Source organism: Vicugna pacos, chromosome 9, assembly GCF_048564905.1.
Source record: "Vicugna pacos chromosome 9, VicPac4, whole genome shotgun sequence".
NCBI classification, from domain to species: Eukaryota; Metazoa; Chordata; class Mammalia; order Artiodactyla; family Camelidae; genus Vicugna; species Vicugna pacos.
In genome coordinates, this window is record NC_132995.1 from 39,925,403 (window position 1) to 39,953,080 (window position 27,678).

The 27,678-nt window shown below is 51.4% G+C and overlaps 1 protein-coding gene across 7 annotated transcripts; it reads right to left on the minus strand.

Moving 5' to 3' along the window:
• Nucleotides 1-1,698: 1,698 nt before the first annotated feature.
• Nucleotides 1,699-27,476, minus strand: TK2 (thymidine kinase 2). 7 transcript variants are annotated; one of them, XR_012075680.1, is made up of 11 exons: nt 26,883-27,078; nt 25,939-25,976; nt 20,013-20,087; nt 18,331-18,384; nt 15,878-15,967; nt 13,869-13,942; nt 5,922-6,010; nt 5,275-5,354; nt 3,005-3,085; nt 2,570-2,636; nt 1,699-1,896 (listed from the first exon to the last, which is right to left on the minus strand). XR_012075680.1 is itself a non-coding variant. In XM_072967489.1 (10 exons), exons 4-10 carry the CDS (start codon nt 18,351-18,353, stop codon nt 1,798-1,800), a joined length of 633 nt encoding a protein of 210 aa, XP_072823590.1. In that variant the 5' UTR covers nt 18,354-18,384; nt 20,013-20,087; nt 25,939-25,976; nt 27,353-27,476; the 3' UTR covers nt 1,699-1,797. The 7 variants fall into 7 exon arrangements, 6 of the variants coding, with proteins under 6 accessions (XP_072823590.1, XP_072823591.1, XP_072823588.1 ...); XM_072967489.1 differs by lacking the exons at nt 2,570-2,636; nt 26,883-27,078 and adding an exon at nt 27,353-27,476 and having other exon boundaries at nt 15,878-16,064; XM_072967490.1 differs by lacking the exon at nt 2,570-2,636 and having other exon boundaries at nt 26,883-27,076.
• Between the last annotated feature and the right edge of the window lie 202 nt (nt 27,477-27,678).

Genomic DNA, 27,678 nt, shown 5'->3' on the forward strand with positions numbered 1-27,678 from the left:
TTCTATGTTAGGAAACACGGTGTTTAAAAAATAAAAAATTACCCTATTGGTATGAGAATGCTGCAAGGAGCTAAGATCCCTGGCACAGGAAGCACTCCAAAATTAACACCAGGTTTTAGGCGAAGGATTTATTGGCTTCCAGAGAACAAGATTAAAAAAAAAAAGTCATTTGCCCCAAAACAGATGCTCAAACTGAGCTGTGGGGAAACCTGGACTGTTTGTTTACAAAGTCCCAGAGATGGTCCCGGCATGTCAGGATACCTGGTAGCAGAGGCTTTGCCTCACCTAGGCTTCTGGTCAATCATTGACATCTGGGCTGAGACATGTCTCCACTGGGCTACTGCCCCACAGCTCGAGTCGGCCCAGATGGGAGCCAGGGCACTCCCCTCTCAGCACTGCCTCTGGGTCTGGACCACCAGAGCACCCGTCACCTGTTCAGCACCAGAGAGCTGTATCGCAGATGCCACACTCAGACAGAGGCTGGGATGAGGCCTTCCAGCTTTCATGTGCACCGACCGCCGCACCGGAGAGGCCGAGGCCTGTTTCCCCAAAGTTCACAGCAGGCTCTTCCCCGTGTCTGCAGCTGGGCTTCCTGAAGCTCTCTCCACTCACCTCCAAACGTCAGGAGCACCAGTGCTGCAAGAGCCTTTGCTTGCCAGCCCTGACTTCCCCGTCCAGACTGTCCCCAAAGAGAATGTTCCTTTCTCTTGCTTCCTACTTGACTCAGGAGACAGCTGTGCCTTCAATGCACTGTTATAGCTGAGTGGAGCGAAGATCTCCTCTGAACTAATAAAGATGGTTTCATGCTCTACGGCCCAACGTGTCCCCTTGGATGGAAAAACATTTCGAAAAGACTTAAGGCCACTTGTGTCTCTCCCCCGGGCCACAAACTCTCAGGAATTCCAAGGGCAAAGCTCCTCACATGAGGCCACTATGGAGTAAAGAGCCTCAGAAACCAGGCTGGCAGCCCCTTGCCCTAGCTCGGTGCCACAAGCCATTCCCCATAGGGAATCAACAGCAGCTCAAGCAGGACCTTCGTCGCCAAGGAGACCAAGCACCATTCAGCAGCCAACACATGATGCTCCTAAGGACGCGGAAGTCCCAAGGACGACGTACTAACGGCCATGTGGGCCTCACGCTAGGGAACCACTGAACACTGGGCTCAAGCCAAACACGGCACAATTCTGCAAAAAATCTAAAAACGCTAACTGTCCTTGAAAGCTGCTCAAATCATGAGAAAATGATGGCGCCGGCTGTATGTACCGTGGGCCCTCCCCACGCACCTGTGAGGTCTCCAGCAGAGAAGGCAGGATTCTCAGGATGAGGCAGCCTGGGGAAAGAGGTTGTTTCAGAGTCGCCAAAAGTCTGAATGGTACTGATGCCATCGTCACTGGCTATGTGACCCTGAGGAGTCCCTTAGCCTCTCTGAGCTTCAACTTCCTCCCCTGGGATGTAAGACCCCTATCTCGCCCTCTGAAGGCTGAGACCATGTGCCCAGCATAATATCAGGTGGCTCTGCCCTTACTTAGAGGGATCCAGCGGTGGGAAACCGCCAGGGAAGGCGCCAGAGGATGCAAGGCTGCGAGCACCACAGGGCGTGACAAACCCATTGGTCCTGTTATGTCATTTACCCTCGAAGGCCAGAAACCCAGGATAAAGACACTGGTGAAGGAGAGAAGACCATTAGGAAGACAAATGTGGCCAGATAGAAAGCCCTCCTGAGAGCGGATTTTTCCAAATTGCTCCTAATAGCTAACTTCGCAGCAGCGGGCACTTTTCTGGCATGCTCTTCCCGTCCTATGGACCATGTTTCCAATTCTCTGGAGTTAATATTCGGTGCCGGTTTTGTTCAAAGAGTTCTACCATTTTCTGCATGTCGTGGTCAGCCTCAATCACCTGGAAATTAAACACACAGGTCACGGGGCTGCATCTGACCTCAACACCATCCTCCCTTCAGAGGAAGAGAGAGAGACAGAGGTGGGCGGGATGAGGCAGGGAGAGGCAGGGAAGCCCAAGGTCACAGGCAGAGGAAAAGCAAGGTTAGAGCCAAAGAGCTCCTGGTTCTAGGTCAGTCCAGTCTCAACTATATTTTCATTTAAGAATCTACTACAGTCATCCCTGCAGCAAGCTCATAAGTGATTTTTTTTCCTCATCACTTTATATCATCCACTTTTCTATAATGAGGGGGGAAAGTTAGTTTTCTTTTAAAATCCAGTACAGTAATATCTCACTTTCCAGAAACCTCACTGCCTGGAAGAGTTGCGAGTACAGTGTTTGAGCAGCCCAAACAGACATGCCCAAGGCCATGTGCAAGTTTGTGCACGGTCGTCCCTCAGTTACCCCACTGCATACACGCTCCTAACAGTCTGAGGTACCCACTTGCCTGCCTCAAGAAACTCGGCAGCAGCAAATCAGAAAACGAGGGGACAGGGGAAGCAGGGAAACGCTGACCGGGCAGACACAACATCAGCACAGAGATGGTGAGTGTCAGCAGGAGAGAGGGGGTTACGGTAAAAAGCAAACGGGAATTCAAAGGCATTAGTAGTCTGGGGCAAACAGTCCTACACACCTCAGCACCTCCTAAGGGCATCACTGTGTGACAGACCAGAACAGCAACTGATGTTCCTTCAGATGCCCTGGGTCACCAAGAAAAGGTGCAATGAGGCCCTGGGCCTGCCATCCACAGAGAGAGGGACAGGTGTGTCAGAAGCCCACCACCCCCAAGTGGTTAAAGCCAAAACCCAGGTCTAGGGGCTCCAACCACCTGGAACATTCCTTCACTGACGATGCTGGATAAGTGAGATGCTATTGTGTCATGGGTGTGTGAGACTCACTCCAGAATGGGGACTGTGGGACAGAGTCCCTTCCACCCTTCCTGCTTCGTTCTTCCAAATTCTCAAGCTCTGAGGGACTCAGCCCTCCCTTCCACAGACTGCAGAGTAGTTGACATTCCCCCGGGCACCCCTCCTTCTAGAAAAGTCCCCCGCCCTGTCAGGGGACTTACCAGAACAGGGGCTGCCACAGGGAAATGGCCTCCTTTGATGAGCCACTCCTCATACAGGTGGTGAACAGCATCCAGGTACTCCTGCCAGGAACACAAATGCGTGGGCTGTAGGGGCGGGGAAGGGAGCAAGCTCTCCCGCCAAAGGTCTCGGGCAGGTAGGGTGAATGGCGATGACCACGGGGCAGTGGCTTGGACAAAGGAGCTCGCAACAGCCAACCTGACTCAGGCAGACAATGATAAACATGGCCTAGCACCCCACCAGTGGGCCCAGGCATCGTGACCATCAGAAGCATCACTGTGACCGGCTGGCCCATCCCTCTAGCACAGTCTACTCCACTGGTGCTTCATACACACCCTCTTGCCTGCCTCCTCTCGTTTTCTGCTGCTTCTCCATCAGGAGGGCCACCACGCCTTCATGGGGGCCTGAGTAGCCTCTGAACCCTCCCTTCTGTCCTTCCCACCAAGAGGACTGAAGCCCTCACTGGCCTAGGAGCCCCACTGCTCCAGCCCACACCAGACAACCTACGGCTCCATGGATCTCTAGACCATAAAGACCAACTTCAGAAAGCCTGACAAGGTGGAACCCAAGGGAAAATAGGCCTGGACACGCCCCTGAGCCGGCAGGACTGGACTGCATGCGCTCTCCCACACGCAGGCCGAGGTGCTCTCAGTCGCCCACGAGCACTTCCTCAAGTGGCAATTTACTCCCAGCCCAGAAGGGTAAATGGCACTGCCGCCTCTTCATCCACCACCGAGTTCTCCCTCAGCAACAACAGACTCGTCCTACAGGCCTTGTCAAAACCACAAAGACAGTGTCTTGGAAAGGGCTTGGAGGGACTCCAGACTTGTCATTTCTCAGGAGCATGTGGGTCACCGCACAGAGCTGTCCTGCCCCATTCCAGCATGGGCCAGCTCCACTCCATTTCCCCCTTCCTCTGATCACTCCTGTCCCCAGACTTCAAAGCAGCTGCCCGCAGTGATGCTCGGGCCTTCATGGTTGGAATTTACCTTGCTGGGCCCAGAGGAAACCAGGTTAGGCAGGCCTTAGGAGCTGGACAGGCCTTCTGGGACCCCCACGAAGCTGGACAGGAGCTGGACTGGCCTTCTAGGACCTCTAGTCCAGCTCATTCTGAGCTCAGACCCCCATGACACCCCAGCAAATGCCTGCCCAGCATCTGTCTGTGTAGTTCCAGTGGCATTCACATGGGGTATTCAGTTCAATATTAACTGAGCAACTCCTAGATGCCAAGCCCTGGGATACATGCTGAGGACGCAGAGGGAATAAGATCTAATCTTAAAACGCTCACAGTAGTTTTGTGAGGGATGGGGATCAAACACATCAATAGTTTCAGTATGTTTCTCCCAATGGCTGTGACCATAATAAGCACAGAGGCTGGGGGAGTACAGTGGAGAGAAGGTCAAGGAAGACTTCCTGGAGGAGGTAACATCAGACTTGGCAAGCAAAAGAAACCACTATGCAAAGGCGTATCTGTAATTCTATGGTGAGAGGGAGAGAGAAACAGGGACTGAGACAGAGAAAGAGAGTGAGAGTGAGTGTGAGTGTGTGTATGTGTGTGTGTGTGTGTGGCCACAACTAGTTCTTTATGGTCAGAGCATGAAAGGCAGGGAGTGGCAGGAGAGGAAGTCAGCCATGCAGGATCCCGGACGGCACACTACAAGTAGACAGCAGCGAGGCACTAAAGAGTTTGGGGCTGGGAAATCATGAGTGGTGTTCTGTATTGGAAACATCACCCAACCGCAGTGTGGAGGCTGAACTTCAGAGGGAGATGGGGGAATGAGGGACCAGGTCAGGGAGAGAAGTCTGAGCCTGTTACAACTGTCCTGACTTGAGTTGACATGGCTCAGGCCAGAACCCGAGGTCTTGGGCAAACACCAGTGAGTACCATCTCCCAGCCAGGCTCTGCGCATGTAGCAACAAGCAGGTGGGTACGTCCTAGCCAAGACCCAGAGCAGGGCACAAAGGCAAGCAATCCTCAGGAGGTGGACCAGCCAAGCCCTGGTGACGCCTGGGCGGGAACGGGAGAAGGGACGCCTCTGAGCACAAATGGTGCCAACCACTAGTGCGGGGCCACAGGAACTGAAGCATATCTAGACAGGGCACAGATCTCCAGCCATAGAGGAAGTCAGAGTTCACCCTCAACATGCTCATTTCCTGTTTCTCTCTCTTCAACAGCAGCACAAAGATCTCACAGTGGGTGGGGCCAGGCCAGGTGGGAGAGCATCTTTACCTGGGTTAAAGGGGTTCTTACCAGTGGAATGACTTTCTCCTCTTCCCTGCATCTCATCTTTAACCTCTGGTAACAGGTCTCAGGAGTGGTCCGGAGATAAACTGATATTAAAAAAAAAAATGTGCCTTTAATTACTTGGTTCAAGGCTTGGAAGTGAAAGCCAAGGGCAGAAGGAAGGTGCGTGGGTGTCTGGGAAAGGCGCGGAGAGAAACACCTGCCAGGAGCCCCAAGCAGGAAACACAGACAGGGCCAGCTCGCAGCTGGACCACTGACCGGCTCTGGCTGTGTGGCCTGACTGGCCTGACTCTTGACTTCTGTTCTTTTTCCGTGTCACCAGCTCCACAGCATCATTGTGAGGCTGAATGAGGTCCCACATGTAGACAGAGCTTAGCGTGGGGCCTGGCACACAGAGGGTCTCAGTAAATGTCTGGGTTTTGTCCCTCCTTCCTCCCTTACAAACTAGGAAAACCCATCAGATCACAAGGGACTGAGGGGAAGGCACCTTGAGGAACACAAGCCAGAGCACATCTCCAGAAGGGGTGGCTGGATTCATGCAGGTAAAGACCGGCCAATGGTGAGGGCCCTGCCCATTACCCTTGCTGGGTGGGGCCCCAGCCAAGCACATCCTCACTGGGCCCAGGGGAGGGAGGCGGGTAGGACTGTCTCACCTATCAAATCGATGGACACGTCGATGTTCCTCACAATCCAGTCAAACCATTCCGACAGGACCGCATAGTCCACTTCAGGCATCTTCCCACTATAACGAGAGTTGTAAGGGATTCATTCTCCCAAGGGAACATTCCTGGGCTGCACCATCCCACAAAGCATCTGGGCACAGCTTTCATGGAAAGGGCACTGCCAAGGGCACCTGGGAGTAGTGTGACCACGTGATGCTGGATGGGGAGTGACGACAAGGACCCCAGACACCTCTGACCTTCCGCTGCCCAGGGACGGCTTACAGTATAATGCAGCACTCATCCTGGCATTGCCCGATGGGAGAATCCATTTGGGGCTTGAACTTCCCTGAGAAGGGGCTATGAAGCCTGTCCCCTGAGAACAGGGACCACTCAGGCCTGGAGGTGGAGCAGCAAACCCATTTCACCTCTAGAAATTTATTTTTGTGGAAGTAATCAAGGATACCCACTGTAGCACCATTTAAAAAATAACAAAGAACTAAATCATGGTATATATAATAGAAAACCATGCAGCAGGTGAAAGATGATGCTGTAAAATATTTAATGACATGGAAAATGCTCATAATCAAATGCTCATCATTCAATGAAATAGCATGATATAAAACTGTGTAATAGCATGACCCAATCATATCTTCAAGAGTATTCATCCACACATTTGGAAGAAAGACTGGAAAGAAAATCACGAAAAGGTTAACAGTGCTTTTCTCTGAGCTGTAGGACTATGGAAGACTTTTTTTTTTCTTTATCCCTTTCTGTATTTTCCAAAACTTAACAACATATAGTTCTCAATTCATTGAGGGTTGGATGAGAAGGCATTACTACATACTTAAAATGATAACTGAAAAACAAGAAAAGAAGAGCCAGAGAGAGAGATAGGGCGTTTGTCCCCAGCTCCTGCAGGTCCTCTCTGCCCTGGAGGAAACAAGTAGGCAGGAGCCTGGGGAGGGGCAGCAGCTGGAGGAAAGAAACTGGTCAGTGGATGGGTGACCCTCAAAGGCCCAGGAGAGGAACTGTGCCCTTTAACATCCTCCACTCATCTTGAACACTGTCTTGGTTCCACTCAGAACTGGGTTTGGCAAGGCTGACTACAGGGAGTGAAGGTGCCCGAGCTGTGTGCAGCTAGGGGCTTCTGATTGCTAACTAAAGGGGAGGCAGGAGAAGAGCCCCCAGGGGAGAGGGTGGTCTGCAGCTGCCCCCTCGCCCCAGGCCTTGGGAACTGACTCCCACCTGGGAGAAGGAGCAGGATGGGCAAGGAGGGAGGCCCTTGGAAGACTAAGGGCATGAGCAGCCCTGCCTGGAGGCCCAAACGACAGGGTGCGGCCCAGCCTGGAGGGCGCCCCTAGTCCCCGAGACCACCGCGATGCCCTCTGTGCAGAAGAGCTGTGCCTGGCCCAGCAGCAGGAAAACACAGGGGGCTGAGAGGACAGCAGGGGGGCAGTTGCTAGTGCCTTGGGGGGTCTCAAGTATCAGACCTCAGCAGAAAGACCAGAACACACTAGCATGTGAGGACCGCCCCCGCCCCAAATAAGTGGGGTAAGCTTCGTGGGGGAGGGGAGGGGGAAGAAGTCCCAGGACATTGTAGAGGGGAGCCAGAGGCAACAAAATTCAGGGACTAAAGGTAACAACTTTGTGAGCACTGACTGGTCACAGGTGTGGTGTGAGGACAGGTGGTTGCCCATCCCCCAAGCCTTTCTTCTTATCTCCTTAAAAGTATTCCATTAGCTATTCAGGGTCCATAGCACAAGACTGTTTCAGGGAAACCCAACCCCTAACCGAAGCTTCAGGGTAGACCAACTGGACATCCTCTCCCCTGGCCAGAGGGGCCTAACCTGACCAGTGAGACATGAGGGAGGCTTGCTGGGGTTTATGGAAACCATGCTTCTTCACACTTAGAGGAAAGCCACTGGCAAGACACCAACCCTCTGGCCAGCAGTTGGTGAGAAGCCCGGTTCTGCCACAGCCATTCTGTCACCATGAGGGAATCATATTGAGGACACGAATAAGACACAGAGCAGAAAACAGAGAAACAGCACCAGGGCCACCGAATGAAACCAAAGCCTGCCATTTAGACAGCCTGCAACAACCACATTGTTCAGGCTACTTGGGAGCTGGGTTTCAATTAGTTGCAGCTGAGACTATATAATATTCAAGACATGCTTCCTTCTCTAGAACAAAGCTGACTCTGAGGGAATGAGGATTTGCAAAAAATAAGCTGTTGATTAGCTCCCCACCCCCTCCACCAAACACAGAGCCTGGGAACACAGAACAGACCGGCAAATCAAGGGTGTGGCTGGTGAGCAGCACATGGAGGGAAAGCAGCCCCACACACAGACTCCCACGTCACTGGCGCTGGACAGCTGGAGCCAGCCTTTGCCACTCACAACTTCACATGTGTCTGCAAGGCCCAAAGGAGATTCTGTCAAATTCTAGAGCTTGGAGGGTCCCCAGAGTTCCAACCACTGAACTGAGTCACAACTCAGGACACATGTAGAACAGTGATAACTAAAACCAAACTGATCAACACGACAAAAAAAAGTGTCACGTGTGCAGGGAGGTACACAGAGATGTGGGGATGGGGTACACACCCTGTGGGATCTCAAGGGCCCAAGAGCCACCACTCCCTTGGAAATCAGCTCCAGGTGGTCTCAGGAGGGGCCTCCCATCTCTCACCCTGACCCAGCCAAACCGGGGGCAGGCTCCCACCATACTGCTGCAAGCAGACAGAGAAAGCAGACCCTCCCTTCGAGGTCATAGGTTCACATGAATCCTGCTGACGTTTTGTTTGGCAGTTTGCTGGCACATTCCCCGAGGCCCAGAGAGCCCCCGGTCTGCACAGTCCAGATTAGAACAGAAATTGCACACTTAGATGCCAGCCTCCTTGTGCACAGTACTGTCTTTTGTTTTTCATAAGATCTTGTGAGCTCGATTTCAGCCCCAATTTATGGATGAGGAAAAGTGAGGCCCAGAGAAATTCAGCCCAACTCTGTCTGAGCAGGGATTTAAGCCGGATTCTGGCGGCCCCCAAACCCATATGCCCCTACTTCACTACTCGCCCTCCCTGGTCTGAGGGGGCTGTTCTGGGCACATCCAGTGTCTCTCTGGCCTCAGCTGGAAGAAAGCCATGGTCCTTAGGCCCATGACCCAGGCAGTGAGTCCCAGCTCCGGACCAGAGCAAGGAGGAACCCCAGCCCCAGGGCCCGTCAGCATGGTAGGAGGACCCGCCTGTTTTTCCAAACACAGGGTCTTCATGACTGTTCCCCATCATCACCAGCCTCAGATGAGTCAGCGTGTCACTTCCCCTGCTGGGCCCCACCCAGTTCCCTTACTTCTGTTCTGAAAACGCCAACCAGGCATTCCTGTAAACGCTTTGCGTTTGATTACTCAGCCCACAGGGCTGGGGCCACACAGTCGCCTGCGTGGCCGCTTTGCTCCCGAGTCTTCGTCAGCACCTTCAGCCTTTCATCCAAGCACAGCACCTGCACCTCCAAGGTGCCTTAGGTTCTTTATGTTTATAAAGAGTCTGTGTAACCAGAATCTTCCTCTTAGGCAATTAACCTCTGGTGGCATAATCGCATGTACACTCCCCAACCCCAAACTCGCTGGGGTGGGAGTAGAGGGTGGAAGAAGGGGGTCTCTCTCTGGGGGGGAGCTCCTCACTTGTCCGAGGCTCAAAAGGCAAGAAGGCCCTTCTGGAAATTTTGCTTTGGGGGATGCAGAATCTCAGTGCACTAGCTTTTCTGGGCACTCGAGCCTGCAACTGCAGACAGTGGGACCATGCCTACCATACGCCCTCTGTCCCAGTCCCTTCAGATTCCAAGCCAAGGCTGCACGTGCTTCCCAGAAAGAGAAAAGGACCACTTCCAAGGCTGCCTTGTGAAAGGGCTGTCCCCATGCAAGCTCCCAGACAGAAGCTGACACACCACGCAAGCTGACTTGTGGTTCCCAGCGTGCAACCAAACCGCCCTGGAGTGGGAACCAAAACATCCTATTCTGGGTAGAAGCAAAGGCTCCAGCCAAACCAGTTTCTAGGCTTCATTTGGTTTAGGTTCAAAATGATGATGATCGGTACTTGGGGGGAGCAGAAACCTCTCAAAACATCTACATTCTCAACACCACTTCGTGGACGGCCCACGGCACGGAGAGAAGCAGGCTTCTTGAGGGAGGCGGCCGTGCAGAGAGACAGCCCAGACGCTACTCTTCCACTCATCACTTCTTGAGCTGCAGCTCTGGCTGGAAACGCTGTTCACTATGCCCCCAGAAAGAAAACCTTGGGCTTAGAGCTGCCTCACTCCTGACTTAGGAATATACCTAGAGACCCCGGAAACAAAAGTCACACAACAAAACCCCCAACAACCAAAACCGGAAGCCACGAATGAGAAATGAAGAAACCGCAGATAGTGAGGAAATCCTGCTCCGTGAAGGACTTACACCTGCGTTGGCCACCCCAGAGACAGCCCGCAGGACCGGGCTCTCACTCTCACAACCCCAAAGGCTCAGGTGAGGCCCCGAGGAAGCTACAGGGGCAAAAGTCGCAGGGGAAAGGGCCAGGCACTGGGACAAAGGGCTCCTTGCAGGCCACCCAGCTACTAGCTTCTTCTGTGCTGCCCTTCTAAGTGTAACCCTGACCAGGATGGTGGCCACCCAGGGTGATTGTCTGGTAGAAATGCAGGCTCTCGGGCCCCACCCTGGACTTGGCAAAGCAGCACCGGCACCTTAATGAGATGCACAGTGTGTATGGGAGAAGCCCACCTAGAGCCTGGGTAGAAAGAGGCAGAGGCCTGGTTCTCCCGAGCCAGCACCATGGGGGCACCCCCAGGCCTGAAGTCTCTGGCCTTAAAGAGAGAAATCTAGCTGTCTCACCACTTCCTCATTCACGGCTGCCCCCCACAGCAGGGTGCAGGATGATGTCCCCCTGGTTAGTTTCCTGCCCAACTAGGAAGGAGGTGCCTCTAGGTGCCCCACTCCTTGGTTCTTAAACTCGGACTCTGGGGAGTGTGGCTAAGGGAAGGAGGACTCCAAGCCACATGCTGAGCATGGTGTTTGTTACAGATACAATCAGAAGGATATATTACAGAACTGAATGCAAAATCTAAGTGAATCTCTAAGATAACAGAGATGACTTCAAAGAAATTTCCAGTTGGTTAGCAAGCTGCTTCCGGCTACATGGGGCAAGACAGCATGTGGGAAAGCAGCCGCCTGGGTGAGCTTTCCAAGGCCCCTGGAGGACTCCAGGGAAAGGGTCTAAGGAGCACTGGCTTCTCTCATCCTCCTGAAAACCAAAGTGGTGGCTGGGCTGGGCTGGCCCTCCAGGGGGCCCCGGTGCTCCCAGCAGCCTCTGGACTACCCATGCCCACAGGCTGATCCACAGCCCTTGGGCTCCATCAAGTGATCCCAGCAATCAGTCTCGAGGCTCCAATAAGGCCTTCAGGGAGATCTGTGCCCTCTGGAGGCTGTATGAATTAGCTGGAACAGACACAATGACGCTGAAAATTTCCACTGTGGTTCATCGTCCCACAGAAACCCTAACAACAGATGCCAGGCATTCTGGGAGGACCAGAGGGAGGCATAAATATGAAGTAACAGGGCAGGAAAAGAGCTCCAAAAAAAAAAAAAAGCTACAGCCTTTTCCTACCCAACCCATGAAACAGCCCAGGGCAGGGCCCTGTTATCTGGACCAGTGAACTGGGCCACAGCCATAGAGATGAGGAAATAGAGAACCACCCATAAGAAGTGCTGTAATGAAAAACCCTGGGTATGAGCAACCAAAGCCCGGGACATCAGCTAAAACTCAAAACTGCCCCGTGACAGGCAAAGACAAATAGCTCCTAGGTAAGTTCACCAGGTGTTAAGCAGCCTATGAGGAAGAGGGAGGGTTAAACTGGCATATTTTATGAAGATCAAGGTGGGCAAGGGTCACAAAACCTCAACCAGGCAGCCATTCTAAAGGCTCTCCCGAGATGGGTGACGGGAATTAGAGAGGAGAAGGGCTCAGAGAGGTTTAGGAACAAAGACTCCAGAGCCGAAGTGGAACCCAAGTACACCTCGGTCCACACCCCGCTCTCTCCCCTTGACCTCTGTCATTCCATTCCAGGTCACCCTCTTCAAAAAGAGCCACAGGCTGCCACACAGAACTGGCCAGGCTGACTGCAATTAGAAGACATGGACAACCCAGCCAGGCAAGGGTCCCAGGGAATCCCGCCCCACTGCCAGGGTCCACTCCTCAGACTACACTTTTGTCGCAGCAGTAAATGGACACACTCGTCCTACCCTCTGCCTGTCCTCCATGTGGCAGAGGCACTAATGAGCAGGGAGCAGAGAGAACAAAGGGTTGTATAAACCTAGCAGTGGATCCCCCAGCCCCACAGGAAACCCAGGCAGCCGGGTGAGGAGAGAGCTCTAGCCTCAGGAACGCTGTCTGCTGGGAGAGCAGAGCCCTTAAGAGTTCTGAGGTCAGAGGACAAAGCTACAGTCAGGACTTGACCTGGTTGCCGACCCTGACCCTAAAGTACTGGGGATGCTTGGAATGGGTGGGGGCAGAGGACCCCGTGAGACCACACAGACTCAAGGGCACAATCCTTGGCAGCTCAGGACCCATGAAGAACTCTTTCTGTGGCCCCCTCAGAAGAAGGGGTATGAAACAGCTGCGGGACAAGTCGGGCTGGAAATGAAAGACCAGCCAGAGGTCTCATCATTCAGCAATAGTTAACAAGCATCATCCAGGGCCAGCTCGGTGCTAGGTCTCAGCTAGGCAAGTAAGCCAGATGTGATCCCCGTCTTCAAGGAGCTTATGGTCCAGTTGAGAGGACAGACAATGGACAAACAAATAAATATATACTAAGTTAAACTGCATGAAACTGCCATTTTTGTAGGTCAAAATGGGTCAAATATTAACATTTACATATGATTCAACCTAATTAGCAGTTGTCTTAAATATGCTGAAGAAAACCAACAGAAAAAAGCAATTAAGAATAACAAGGGGCTCAACTCATTGAGACAGGGTGGTTGGGGAGGGTCAAGAGAGGTGACATCTAGGACGATAGCTGCAGATGAGAGGGAACAGGGAGTCAGCTCGTGGGTGATGGGCGGAGGGTATCAGGACCAGCTCGGCCAGGGATGCCGGCAGCACCATGAAGCTCAGAGCAGTGATATAGGGGGCTGGCAAGAAGGGACCAGGCACACAGCTATCAAGAGAGGAAGGGTGTGGAAGAAGCTGAAGCTTCAGACTCCAGCCTGCAGCCCATTGCCCAGGACCCTGAAATGTCAGCAGTCAACTGAGCACAGGAATGGGGGCCCCACACCTCTGAGGCTGCAGCACTGCAAGCCACCAAAAGTACCCCCAGCCGTGTCTGTATGATAGCGTGTGCTCCCATGAGGGCAGAAGACAGCTTTGAGTGAAATCACAACAAATATCCCACCCACCGTGCTGAATGATTGCTCTAGTCACTCTGAACCCTCACCCCTCCCTGTATCCTCCCACTCTGCCACATAACCCACAAGGGCCCTGCCCACTCTCAGACGGGGGTCAGCTTCTGTGACCTGCTTCGGCCAATGATGTTAGCAAACGTGAAGCAGGGACCAGAAAAAGAACCAGTGCTTCTGCCCCGGCCAGTCCGCTGGTCCCAGAAGGAGGGTAGGCAAGCAAAAGAGAGATGAGCCACCCCAGTCACCCTGGCCAGGCCATCCTAGACCAGCCAACCCCTGGACATCGAGCCCAGCCGAGGTCAGCAGAGCCACCTTGCCGACGGCCAAGCAATCAACTGGGAAAGCTGTCTACCCCTGAGGTTTTGTGGTTGGTTGTCACACAGCATTACTTAGCAACACAATAGGCACTCAATATCTGTCAATTAGATAAACAAGTTCCAATTTCATTTCTAAAAAGTTAATGGTTTAATAAATTATCGATTGTGCAAACTACAGTACCTTCTATACAAGTTTTCTACAAAAATGTATCTTGCGCTGTGAATCGACCGCTCCATCATCCGTATAGGTGACATCTAAAAGAAAACAGAAAGTGATTCACTAACTCAGGCAAAGAGAGGGGTTAGGATGCTCTGAAGAATGCCTGTTGCTCCCCCTGCGTACAGTTTGCTCTAAATACAAGAATCGGGAAGTCATGGGAGAAGGAGGCGGACACCAGAGGAAAGCCATGTCCCACATCAGGCTCTCTCGGCCCCGGACCCTTCCCACACCCTGAAGCTCAGTGGTCAGTGCAGCAATGCCCAGGCGGAGGCCCTATCCACAGCAGCCTCCTCACAGGAGAGGTAAGGCTCCGCTGGGCTGTGGGTTTGGGGAAGTGCGAAGTGAGGTGATTATTATGGACCTAAGTAGGGTGCGTTTGCTTAAGCAGAGGTAGGGCTGGGATGTGGCTTTCTGGAACCCCACAAGGACGCCTGCCAACTTCGCTGCCTTTTCACAGGGCTGGCTGGGGATTGCTGCACCTCTTCCCAAATTGGAAAGGACTGTGTCCAGGAGGGAGGAGGATGATGCTGACATCACCCCTCCCTGCTGTGGGGCTCACACCCTCCACAGATGGCCTCTCCCATTGTCCACAGTGTTCCACTGGGAAGTGGGAAAGGCCCTTCATCTTGACGCCAGGTGGGCAAGCTTACTGCTCTCATTCAGCCTGGCCCACAGCACTCAGTGGGACCTGGATGAGCAAATGAGAGGCAGATTCAAAGCCATAACTCCAGAATTTCCTGACTGTCTCTCCCCATGTGTCTATCTGCCCATCCACCTTCCTTACTAGTTTTCCACCCTCTCCTTACTTGAGACTCTCTTCTGCTCGTCTTGTTAACGCCCCATTCATCCCTCTCTCCTGCTCCCCTTTCCCAGTCTGTCCATTTCTCTTTCTCTCTCTGCCTCCTTCATGATAATAGATTCCCTTAAATGGAGGGACACACATATGGCACATTATATTCAGATACATTAGACACAATTATGTTTGCTACGGAGTCCCCACTCAGGAAAAGTAGGGTGAGTGCCAACCTCAGATCCCCCTCTGATGTGTATCTTTTAGAGAGATCTTAGGGGAGACAGAAATTCATACGATTCTGCTCATATCTTTCCATTTTTAAAAGATGCAGATTTTAGAATGATAGCTGTGGTTGCAAGTGCCCAGCCCCGCATCAAACCATCCAGCCATCAAACCATGGCTGTCCTAGAGTAACTGGCTGTAGGGATTTCCCATCTCCTTCCAGGAGGGCCTCCAGCCCAGTCTTGCCATTCTGAACTACAGGCACCAATCAGGGACTCCTCAGCCAGCCTTCTTCTAAAAGACTCTGCCCCTATTCACACCCCCGCTGATGGAAGGGGCCTGAGCAGCCGTGTTGGTGCCCCGTGGCCTGTCCCAGCACCTGACTGGCCCAGGGCTGGATACATGACCCAAGCTGAGCCAATCAGATTCTTTCAAGAATCTGAACCAAGAATTTGAACAGGCCTTGTGAAGGTTAGATCAGCGGGTCTGATGCAAACAAACAGAGCATGCATTAAAATCACCTGGAGAGCTTGATAAAAACACAGATGCTGGGCCTCATTTCCAGAATTCCTGATTCAGTGGGTCTGGGATGGGGCCAGAAAATGTGCGTTTCTAACAATTTCCTGGGTGCTGCTGCTGCTCCTGGTCCAGGGACCACACTAGGAGAAGAACTGGGTTAAAGGGTGTTGAGCCCAGGAGCAGTCAGGGTCATGAAGACTCAGGCTCCCACGGCATCAGAGCACATTCTTGGCTAGCTGAGGGGGGGGGGGGCGCACTGGAGGCTGGTCCTCAGAGAGCTGCAGGAGTACAGACCTTGGCCCCAGAGACAGAAAAGGCTGGGCAGCGCTGAAGGCCCAGCGGGGCTTCCTTGTGAGGCTTCCCTTCCTGGCAACCACATGCCCCTCATTCGCAGAAAGGTGTTTAAGAAGGTTGAAACCAAGCACTTGAAATGTACCTGAGGACGAGTGTGCTGGTCCAGCATGGTGAGCTGCACGTAGGTCTGCAGGGTGAGGCCCCATCGACAGGCGTCACGGTACATCAGACCCTGCGGGGGGAGAATGCAGCGCTTTACCTCAGAATGCGGTATCTGTAGGACTCCAGTCTCTTCAGTCACTGACAGCCATCTTGTGAGACCTACAGGGCTGAGCGGGAGCCAGAGATGAACCCACCACAGTCACAGAGTGGGCAGAGACAGAGACTAGAGCAGTTGCAGAACAGCCTAGGAACAGCTGTAAAAGGAGCTGATATAAAGTCCCAGGGAGCATTCATTCAGTCACTCAGTAACGTTCACTGAGTCCCTGCAGTCTGCTCTCTGTCTGGCAGTCAGTGAGCCTGTTACACCTACAGGAGCCGGTCCTCAATCACTCCCCTGCTCGGAACCTCCCCTGGCTTCCACTGTACTCACAATGAAATCCAAAGCCCTCACCAAGGCCCACAGCGCCCTAGAGAACCGCTTCCATCTTCTCGTCTCTAACCATTCTTCCTCTGGCTTAGTGAGCTTCCAACTGCACGAGTCCCTTAGTGTTCCCCAAGCACCCAGGTGCAATCCCACCTCAGGGCCTTTGCATCTGCTGTGCCTTCTGTCTGAACATTCTTCCCCCAAATGTCTTCACGGCTCACTCTCTCACATAAATAACGGTCTCTGCTCAAATGTCACCTTATCAGAGATGCCTTCCCCAGCGATCCTCTCTAAAACAGAAGCCCCACTCCTTCACTCTCTGTTGCCTGTAGACACAAAATACTTCATGCTCCATATTCCACTTGCTAATAATTCTACTTTGCTCTTTTCCAGATTTTTGCTTTTTTTTTAAATCTTGCTGCTAACTGGTGCTCTGCATTGAAAACTGCAGACTCCTAACTGCAGGTGAAAGAAAATCTCACAATGGTTAGGAGAAACACTTCCTCTTGTCTGACAGGTGCAGAAACAAACACCTTCTTGCATCAGAAAACCAATTCAGGGAAAGTAATGAATTGAGACCTTTCACTAAACTATCAATCTTGCTCTTCTGTGCAGAGCGGAAACTTGTGTAAAAATACATAATTCTATTATTTTTTTATTATAAAACTGTCATTGGAAATGCTCTTTGTACCAAGGATATTCAGGCTTCTGAGACTGGGACTGTGTCACGTGCAATGCCACCTCTAACCCCTAACATAGGCCTGGTTCTCTCACATAATGATCCAGGCCTGGTGCTCCCTATTTTCCTAGAGCAGATGAATGTTTCTGAGGTTTCTTTGTTACACCCAGGGCTGCCATTCCATCTTCCCCACCTGCCGAGAGTTGAAGCTCTTTTCATGTCTCTGGGATTCTTTATTCAGACTCTGAGCCTTTCTGCCTTATTTAAATAACACCCTTTTACCTGCTTCATATGTCTCCATGGCTCCTATCACCACCTGCCATAATATACATTCCATTGTCTCCTGCCTCCCCACACCGGGACATCAGGGCCAGCAGAGCAGGAAGCTTTGAGTTGCTCACCGCCCCAGCATCTAGAACAGTGTCTGGCACATGGTAGGCATGCAATGAATACTGGCTGAATGAATGAACAAGCACCTACTACGTGCTCAGAGTGCGCTATGATCTAGCAAACAATGGTGAGCCAAATTAAACATAGTCCGCCCCTAGTGGCGCTCAGAGAACCAAGAACCACTCAAGGAGATGCCCATTCTGTTGCTAGAAACAGGGGAGAGCAAAGGCTCTCCCAAGTCCAAGGTTCAAAGCTAGATCTGTCATTTACCAGCTGTATGACCTTGGGCAACTCATCTCAGCTGCAGTTTCCTCACCTGAAAAATGAAACTAATCATCTCTCCATCATGAGGAGGGAGCCCAGATCCACATCCTTTCCTCAAGCTCCTCTTACAGGACCCAGGCTCCACCCATCTCTTTTCAGGCAACAGAGCAGAGCTTTCAGAATGGGGAAAGAGGTGGGAGGGGCCTGGCTGGGCCCACCTTGGGAAAGCAGACAGGTAGCTTCAGGGTGAGCCTGAGGCAGCCCCCCGGGCATTGCCAAGTGCAAACCCAAATCAGAGGTTTATCAAGGAACCTGGTTACTTAGAGACAGGTCCTGGAGGGCTAGGGCTGAGGAGACCTGGGTTTCTTCTAGGAGAGGGTAGGGGTAGAATGAGCTGCAGGAGACAGACACCCTGGATAGCCTGGGTGGACTGCTGGGAAGAGTTTGGGATAGTTGGCAGGAGGTCCCTGGGCGCTGCACATGCCCTGACAGGCAGCAGAGAGCCTTCCCTCTGAACACCCATATGTGGCATTTTGTCTTCATCCCTCCCGTGCCCCCACCACCCAGCTAAGAGTGAGGACACGGGCCTGGGCAGCGTGCAGGCTCAGGCACCAGCACCTCCATTCTGCGCACTTAGGGGGAAGCTGGTGGTTCACATGGGAAACAATATACTCACCAGAGGATTATGGCCTCGGACATTTCTCCACTTGGGCACAGGCTCCACTAACACCTGCAAGGAAAGAAAACATCAGAGAGCTGCTGTGCCTTAGCTCTGAGAAGGTGTGCAAGTGTGAGAGGAGGATGGAGGGAGAGGCAAGATTTGGGTGCCCAGGGGATGCTGAAATAGTTGAGCAACCCTCCCTGCGAGGCCACAACTCCATCTAGACGTGGCCTCCTTGCAAGACTTCCAGAAATGACCTCAGAACCACTCCATCTACCCCTGCAGACAAGTATATGCACACGCCACTGCCACCACTCCGGCTGCCTTGGGAGCTCCCTGGGGGCAAGGCAGGTTCTCCCATCCCTCCTGCATGTTACTGCCCACCACCTCGGGCCAGTAGGCAGGGAGGTGACAGAAACAAGAGGGTGGTGACTTCAGGCTGTGGCTTGAGCCCAGCTTCCTGCTGGGGGCTCTCTGGTGACCTTGGCAGCACACGATGCTCCGGTTCCTCCCTCTGGTCTCTGCATCAGGCATACTGACAGCAGAGTCGTGTTTCTTAAGTACACTCCTTAAACTGTGCAAGAGCCTTGTTGCGTGTGCAGGTGTGTGCTGGAAAGAATTTAAATGGTGTTCTTGGACCTAAGATTTTGAGAATATGCAGATCTTTCTGGGGACCTTCAGGTGCCTATGAGCAGGTCCCACAAGGTCACAAGAGACCAAGGGAAAGCAATGCATGGGATCTTGAAGAGTTACCTCCCCCATCTTTCACACCTCTGTACCTTTGCTCATGCTGTTCCTTCTGCCCAGTATGCCCACCTCACCTCATTTCACCTCAACTTTCATTACATGGAAAACTCCTATACATCCTTCAAAATCCAGTTCAAATATCTCTTCCTTTGTGAATCATTCTCTGCCCCTCTCAATCTCCCTCTCCTTCTTCCGAGTCTTCAACACTCTGTTCCTGTCCCCTGAGTAGCATGACCAGAGGCTGGGTCACAGGCAGCCTGGACCTACACCCCATCTGTGGCACTTTCACTCCACAAACAATGAGTCCCCACTGTGCCAGGTGCCACCCTAGGCTCCAAGGATATAGCAAGAGCAAAATCACCCCAGCGCTGCCTTCATGTAACCTTAAACTTACTGGGGAAGCAGACATTAATCAGATAATCACAGAAATCAACACACATTTTCAAACCCTGAGAAGCTGTATGGAATACGGATACAGAAGGGCCACAAGAACCAACACCACAGAGGGTACCTGGCTGTGGGGGTCAGAGAGCACTGAGCCGAGATCTGAAGGCTGAGTGGTCTTCCTAGACCCAACAAAGCTCTTCATGCTGTAGAAGAACCAAACCAGGGCACAGCCCCCAGAGCAGACAGCCTGGGCTGGGATGTGGCCCCTTCACGCACTAGCCGTGATGATTTACTAGGAGGACTCACAGCATGCAGCATATAGTCACACTCACAGCCAAGATTTATTACAGTGAGAGGATGCGAAGCAAAGTCAGCCAAGGAAAAGGATGCACAGAGCAAAATCTGGGGGAAAACCAGGCACGAGCTTCCAAGGGCCTCTCCTGGGGGAGTCACACAGGACGCACTCAGTTCCCCCAGCAGCATCTCTACTGGACAGGCTTCGCACCCTTTAAAAATCCACCAAGCTTTTGCAAGTTCCTTTGAACCCGGGGTGGAAGCCGTACCTCGATGTCTGTTGTGTTGGAGAAGAACTCCAGGCACGTCGTCTTCCCACTTGCAATATTGCCCTCGACACAGATCTAGCAAAGGACAAATGCACGTTAGATTCAGTACTTGGAGGGGTGTCAGCGAAGAATTTCTAGGGAAGGGCTCAGGTAAACAGCCGAACTGGTTCAGTCTAAGACTTCAGTGTGCACACAAAAATCCCTCTGCAGGAAACCCCCAAGGTCCCATTGTTAGTAACAAACTGATCCTCCCCGTCGGTGGCAGGCTTCAGGACAGCCCGCTGCCCTCCAGGACAGACTCTCCCTTACATCAATGCCTAGACCCTACACAGCTTGCCCTTGGCCACCCCTCCTCTGCGCTTCCCTAGATCAACCCCTCAGACTATTAGATGTTAGGCCTAAGTGTCCTTCCTTCTTAACCAGAGGCTGATGGCTTTGAGGTTGGGAAGCACACGTGTGTTACCTTGGACCTGACTCACTGCTTTGTGCAGAAGGACGTGCTCGGCCATGGACTGGAAGGTATTAGGACAGGAGAGCAGGACTACGACGGGTAACGTACACCAATCCTGTACCTCACCTTGCCTGACCCTGAGAAGCGGCTCCTAACGTTTTCACAGAAGAGAAAAATGAGGCTCTAGAAGGGCATAAAGCAGGGAGTAGAGGTTGAATCTACACTGTGTTCACACTAACTGCACTGGGGGAAGGGGTCTACCTCTACCAAAGATAAGGAGCCTCCTACAAGTACATCATCGCAGGGAAAGGAAGCATCCGCAGCAGACGGGTATGTGCTAGAATCACTGGGGAGATTTGAAAATCTCCAAAAGGAAGCCACTACCCAGGCCAATTCCAGCACAATCTCTGAGGGTGGGACTCGGGCCTCAGTAACTTATAAAGCTCTCCAGGTGATTTCAACATGCAGGAAACTGCACCACTGGTCCATGGCAGGTTTTCTCAATGAGTGGTCACAGACACCCTGCTCCAGAAGCACCAGAGGCGCATGCACCCAGAACCTCTGAATCAGACTCTCAATTGGGGCCCTTGAACCTGCTGCCCAGGAGTTCTGACAAGGCTCTGCTCAGCCAGGACTGCTGGTGACACGGGCCAAGTGGCTTTGGCTCCAGCAGATCATGAGAGGAAACAGGCAGTTCTACATACATGAAAAGATAAACTGGCCCTTGAGAACACATATTACACATCCCCTGGGACGCACACAGCCAGAGGAGGACCTATCCTGCTGCACAGTGACCTTCACACCCAGGCTGGAGGCACCCAGAGCACCGTGGGCCACATAGGTGACTCATTCCAGGTGATGGGGCTGGCAGGGGAAAGAGCTGGAATTCATACCCAGGCCTGGCAGACCCCTTCTCGTGACGCCAGGAGAGCTTTAGTCACACCCCCATAAAACACAGGGTCGCGGTGGGCTGTCTCACTTTACCCCAGTCACTATAAACTCTCCCCAGCAACTAGACAATCTGTCAGCTGGCTGCGAAGGTCTCCTCCTGCCTTGATCCTAACAGGTACCCAGGAGAGCTGGACAATTACACCTGCAATAGAGGCCTGGCCCTCAGGTCCCGCTCCTAGTCAGCTCACCCCTTTCGGACTAGAAACTACAAGATGAACCCAAGGGAGTGTGCAAAATGGAAAGCCCATTAGGGTCCTCGTGCATTTGATTTCTTATTGTTGTTCTTTAAAGGAAATAATGTTTCCTCTTCCTAGATATATAAAAAGAGCTCAACCTAGACATCATTCTGCACAGACTGTTTCTTTCCTGTTCACTGCAAGGAACATGTTACTCAGATGAGAACTTCTTCCAAAAATATTTGTTCCTATTCCCACCACAAAACCCTGAAAGTCAGTAAATCTAAGGCCTTGGATTATTGACTGGTTTCCCCTTGAGAGCAGGCAAGGTGTGGGGAATTGCACAAAGTTCCCCTGTCATGGAGGGAACAAAGAGGAGCCAAGCAAAGAAAGTCTTTATCTTTTTTAAAAATGATGTCTAAAAATATTACAGTAATATATGCCCATTGAAGAATATAGAGAAAAATCACAAAGCAGAAAATGCTGCTCATAATCCTGCCCCTGAGACACCATCATTACATTTCAGCGTATCTCGGGCAAATACTGTTTCCTCTGCACATTTCTCACCTTTGAGAGTCTTTCAACTGCTCACTGAGGGCCTACTATGGACACTGAAGACTCAGGACCCAGTCCCAGCACCCACTGAGAGCTCAGTGAGTGTGAAGATGGCAAAAGGGCCGAAGTTTACCTCCCCTTTCCTCTGCTGTTAGGCCTGGATTCCAACTTCCCATGATTCTAACTGACACTAGGATGTACCCTCTATCCTTATGTTTAAATAACACTTCATCTTTTCCTGAAAATGAGACTTTAAGCAGTCTCACAGAAGGAACTACAGAGAACTAAAAGAAGATAATAAAAATCACTAATAATTCCAGAGATAACCACCATTAGATGTTTAATCAGAGCTAAGCTTTCCAGAAGCAAAAAGGCTCAGGCCCAAAAGCCCCCCAAGAAGATTCAAAATATGTACTGTCCTACTAAAGACCCTGAGACACCTGCAGTAAAAAGAAAACTTGCCCAAATGTCCAGCGACTGACAAATGGATAAACAAAGTGGGATACAGCCACACAGTGGAGCACTATGGTATCACTATGTGGCAACTGACACATGCTATAGCAGAGATGCACCCCGAAAGCATTCTGCGAAGCAAAAGAAGCCAGACACAAAGACCAAATGTGCTATGATTCCATTTTACAGGAAATGTCCAGAAAGGGTGAACCCGTACACAGGAAGTAGAGGGCTAGCTGCCTGGGCCTGGGGGAGCGACTGCAAACAGGCACGAGGTTTCTTTTCAGGGTGATGGAAATGTTCTAAAATTAGACTGTGATGCTGCATGACTCTTGTAAATTTACTCTAAAAAAAAAATCACTGAATTGTATACTTAAAATTAGTGAATTTGGGGGTAAGCTAACATATAATTCCACAAAGCTGTTTTTTTTAAAAAGGATCCCAGTTTTATTTCATTTAACATTCAAAGAACTAAGGAAAGGCTTCCCACCCTCAACCCCCAAATTCTTTATCTTTTCTCTCATACACACCCACTGTTACCACTCTCCGACTTTCCCTCAACCAGACTGACAACTTCTGCATCATTAACAGTTTGTAATACTTCTTTCCTGTTCTTTTCCCCATATGAACAGTTCATTTATTATTTCATTTGGATCACACTTCATCTATTTTTATTTTATTTTTTTCATCTCTTACATAGTGAATACCTTCCCAGGTCATTAAATATTTTTCAAAAACATGATTTTGAATGACCAAATAATGTTCCATGATGTAAGATAAACTATGACTTATTGAAATCCCTACTGTTGGATGTTAAATTCTGTCCATTATTTTTATTGTGAATTTGTGTTGTGATGCCCATTTTTTTGATACTATAAACAGTGCTTCAGTGAACATCCCTGTACATGGATCCTACTTGTCACTGGCTGGTTATTCCCCTTCAGTAGATTTCCAGGAGTGTAATCACAGCAACAAAAGTTAATGGGTTTTTATGGCTGTTGATGCTTGATGCCAAATTACCCTCTAAAATGCTGTCCCAATTCACACCCCTTTTAGCAGGATGAGAGTAAGCCCTTCACTATGCTCTGCCAATACTATGTATATCTCATCCTAAACCTCTGTTTATTGTATTATTAATAATAATAACGTCTGTTACTTACTAGGCATTTAGTGTTAGCCTCATCGGTTCTATACTTTATAAACATTATCACATTGGTCCTCACCACAATCACAGGAGCTAAGAATTATTTGCCCCTTTATATAGATAGGGAAGCTAAGCTCTAAGGAGTTAAGGACTTGTCCACTTCTACTAAATAGCAGAGCTGGGACTGAAGCCCGAGTTCCCAGGCCTGATTCCATAGCTTTTACTACTCCATCTCCAAAAGCTTTTGTTCTCTGTTACAGAGGCTGAGCACTTTCTCATGTTTATTAGCCATTAATAAATTCCCTCAAGAAATGTCTGTTCAGGTCAATTGTTTGTCTGAAAGTATTAGTCACTTGCACTTTTTTTAAACTCAACTTTGGAATTTAATTTTTTAATTCCTTGGGTGGTGACTCACTTTCCAGTTGCAGCTCAGCCCAGATCTTCCCTAACTGTCCTGTTTCACATGCACCTCAATTTATCACCTCCCAATACCCACATATGGCTTCCCTTCCCGTTCCAGTCCTCAGGAAAGGCTGTACCATCCGCCCAGACACCCTCAATACCCTGGATGTCTTATCTCCCCAGTCAGCAACTCTGGGCCCTACTCACCTATAGAACCTGGGCCCTGTCTCCTTGGCTCCTAGCTAGGGTCTCTAACCCTCCTTGTTGGAGCCTCCTTGCTGGCATCTCTGCCTTCAGTCCAGCCCAACAGGGCCCCTCACCTTTACCCATGGTCCACCACTTCTTTCTGAGTGGCAAACCAGATCATGTCCAGTAAAGTCTTTCAGTGGTTCTGGGTGTTGGGATCTGTCTCCGGTCCCCTGCCCTACCTCAAGGCCCTCCCCAGCTACCTCTCTGGGACTGGCCACAAGCCTCAGGCTTGTGGGCTCTCTTCCTTCTGTGACTTGCACCTGCAGTTCCCTCCCCGCCTTCTCCCAGGAGGCCTCAAGGGTCCCCAAGCCTCCCGTAAGTGCTCACCCTCTAGAAGCCCTGCTTCTTACTCACTGCTGTTCTAGATCCACCATTGTCTGACTCACTGCCATCTCCCCCATCAGACCGCGGGCTTACTAACAATACGGGCTGCTGGATCCCCAGGTCCCAGGTCCACAGAGGAACTCAGAGGATTTAAATGATTAAGAGCAGCCCTGGGCCTGAATACAGGCTCCATACCACTTCCTACAAACCACCTACCGTGTCTGAGGACTATCAGGCCACACCCAGAAAGCACCGAGGACAGGCCCGGCTCCCACCTGAGTGCTAGCTCAATGATTCATATAATATAATGCATCAATTCCCATCCACAGCCCACCTCCACCATGGTGCCTGTCATCATACCCCACTCCACCTTTAGTTTCGACAAACTTCCATAAATCACAAGCATTTTAATCACCAGTTCTCTCCATGTGACTTCACTCCTTCCCAGACCCTCTCCATCACCCCGAATACCCTAGAGGGGCTGCCCACAGCTTCTACCCTCTGCAGATCCCAGCCAAGGTACTCCTGTCACCGCCCACCAAGCCACTCCCTTCACAGCCATTCTACCAACTTCCAGCTCCCATAAGGAGCTGAGCCTCTGGACTGATGGTGACTGAAATATTGCTCCTCACCACAGCCAGCTAAAGGCTCCAACATGTCGTGGACATGTCCAGCTTGACTCTTTAACCTTCCATTTCACACCAGCCACAATCCCGTCCCAGAGTTGGCACCTTAAAGTCACTGTACTGGCTGAAACCATGTCATGACCCCATTGATTCTCTGTGATCCCCCACACACCTACCAGCCTCAGCAATGGTGGCTTGGGAGTGGCAGTCAGCAGACTCCCTCACAGCCACTAACCCATGGTCACCCCAACCTTCCCCACACAGGATGAGCACTTTTCAAATCCCTTTGTAATCAGTCATCAAGCTAACAGTTCCAATCCACCTAAAGGCTATGAATACAAGTACTCTCCTACCTGTGTAGATTCTCAGGAAGAACATACCAGAAACTGGTAACAGGTGGCCTCTGGGGAAGGGGTCTGGGGTTCCGGGGTGTAGACAGACTTCCTTATTCCTGGAGATGCTCTTGTACTAATTTTTTTTTTACTGTGTGCACATACTCCTTCACTCCCCTCCTCAAAACGTGTGTGTGTGTGTGTGTGTATGTGTGTGTGTGTACTATTCTACAAAGGAAAGAATCCACATAAAAGAGACTTACCACTGACTTTTTCTTTTTTTCACTTTCTCTATCTTTATCTACAAAAGAAAAGAAATCAATTTTTAAACTCAGTTTTAAATAGCTCACTCTTCTTTGTCCTACTTTTCTAAACCACCAGTTTTTATGCTTGCTCCCTGAGCTAAAAATGTTTTCCAGTAACACCTGGGCCGCTCCTTAGGTGGATGAAGGCACTCACACCGCCGTCTACCTGCGTGTGACACTGCAACTGCTGTCTGGGTCCTGGTGGCACATCTAGGCCCCAGTTGTGCTCCGCTTTGCTCACTTAGTGTACTATGCTTTCCATTTTCCAAGTATTTTATATTTATGACCCTCCCTGATGGGTGTCCCCCTAGTTAAACCAGAGTGGCCTCCACTCTAGCGCACGGGTAAGAGTGGGCAACGGGCATTGGTTTCAGCCCAGGAACTCGGGTTTCTCCTGCAGGCCCAGGGCTGACATCGCGGCCCACACACCCTACAGGTAGTTCTCAGGTGCCGGTGAACAGCCTGAGGCCAAAGAACGCCAGAATTTGGCTATAACGAGGGCTCCTATTTCTGAAGGGAAGGGTCTCCACCACCTGTGCACTAGAGGCTGGTGAATTGTAGCTCCCAGCCCGGAACTCCCCCAAGGCCAAAAGGATGGGGCCAAGAGTAGGACGAGGACCTGTGGAGAGGAGGGTTCTTTCCGCTCTTTAAAGGGTTTCCCAACCCCGAACAAGAGATGGGTCGGAACCCCACCCGCTCCCTGCCGGCTCGTGCCTGGGGCACCAGCTAAGGACCGCCCGCCCCTCCCTCAAGCCGCTAGGAGGAAATCCGGCGCCTGGGAGGAGTTTCGGGTTTAGGCCAGTACTGCTAGCCGAGAGCAGGGAGGGGGGCTGATGGCCGCTGAGCGCCGAGGCGCGGGCCACATCCGGGACGCCAGCGAGGGGAACCGAGAGACGCGTTACCCAGCGGCCAGGCCCAACGCTGCGCCCCCCGGGGCCCCGGGCCCGAGACGGGGTTCCCGGACCCGTTACAACGTAGCGCCTGGCCCGCCCAGCTCCGCAGAGGCCGCAGCAGCATGGCCCGGCGGGCGGATGCGGCGGGCCCGGCTTCCTTCCTGCGCGAGTCGGCGCGAGTCGGCGCGAGGGCGGCCCGGAGACTGGCGCATCCTCGGCGCTCCGCCTCTAGCCCGGCGCCCGCCCCGCCGGCCCTCTCTTAAAGAGACTCCGTCGCATTTCACCTTTGGGAGAAGGTGAGGGGTTTGCCATTTGTAGCCTGGAAATCGTCCCGCTAACGGGCGCTGGCAGAATGAACTCATGACTTGGCAAGGCTCGGGAATGGGTGGCCAAAAATACCTGCGACTGATTGGTTGATTAATTATTGGAGATTATTTAACTGAGCACCTGTTGAATCCAGGCACCTGGCACATACTCACAGTGTCACTTATTCTTCCCAAAAACCGTGCAAGTGAATATTGTCAATCCCATTCTCTGAGCTGAGCTGATCCTCAGAAACGTAAGTAACTTGTTAAAAGTGATCAGAAGCATTCATTAAGGGGTGGAACTGGAATTCGAGAAGCTGCCTTGCTTCACAGCCAGCACTCTCTCCTCTGAACTTTGACATTTTGAAGGTCTGGACTGTAAATACACTAGATCTTTCAGGAAGTTATTTTAAAAACAAGACAACAAGCCCAAAATGGAATCGCATATGCTAAGCCTCACTCACCAAACCAAGACAATTATAGTTTTGTCTATTCCAGAA

What these genes read in the sequence shown, in the direction of transcription:
- TK2 (XM_072967490.1), bottom strand. Translation starts at nt 26,997, where the DNA reads ATGCTGCTGCGGCCTCTGCGGAGCTGGGCGGGCCAGGCGCTACGTTGT. An exon ending in GCGTTGGGCCTGGCCGCTGG is followed by an intron (nt 25,977 to 26,882) that starts GTAACGCGTCTC and finishes TTTCTTTTGTAG; the next exon opens with ATAAAGATAGAGAAAGTGAA. An exon ending in CCAACACAACAGACATCGAG is followed by an intron (nt 18,385 to 20,012) that starts GTACGGCTTCCA and finishes CTTTCCTTGCAG; the next exon opens with GTGTTAGTGGAGCCTGTGCC.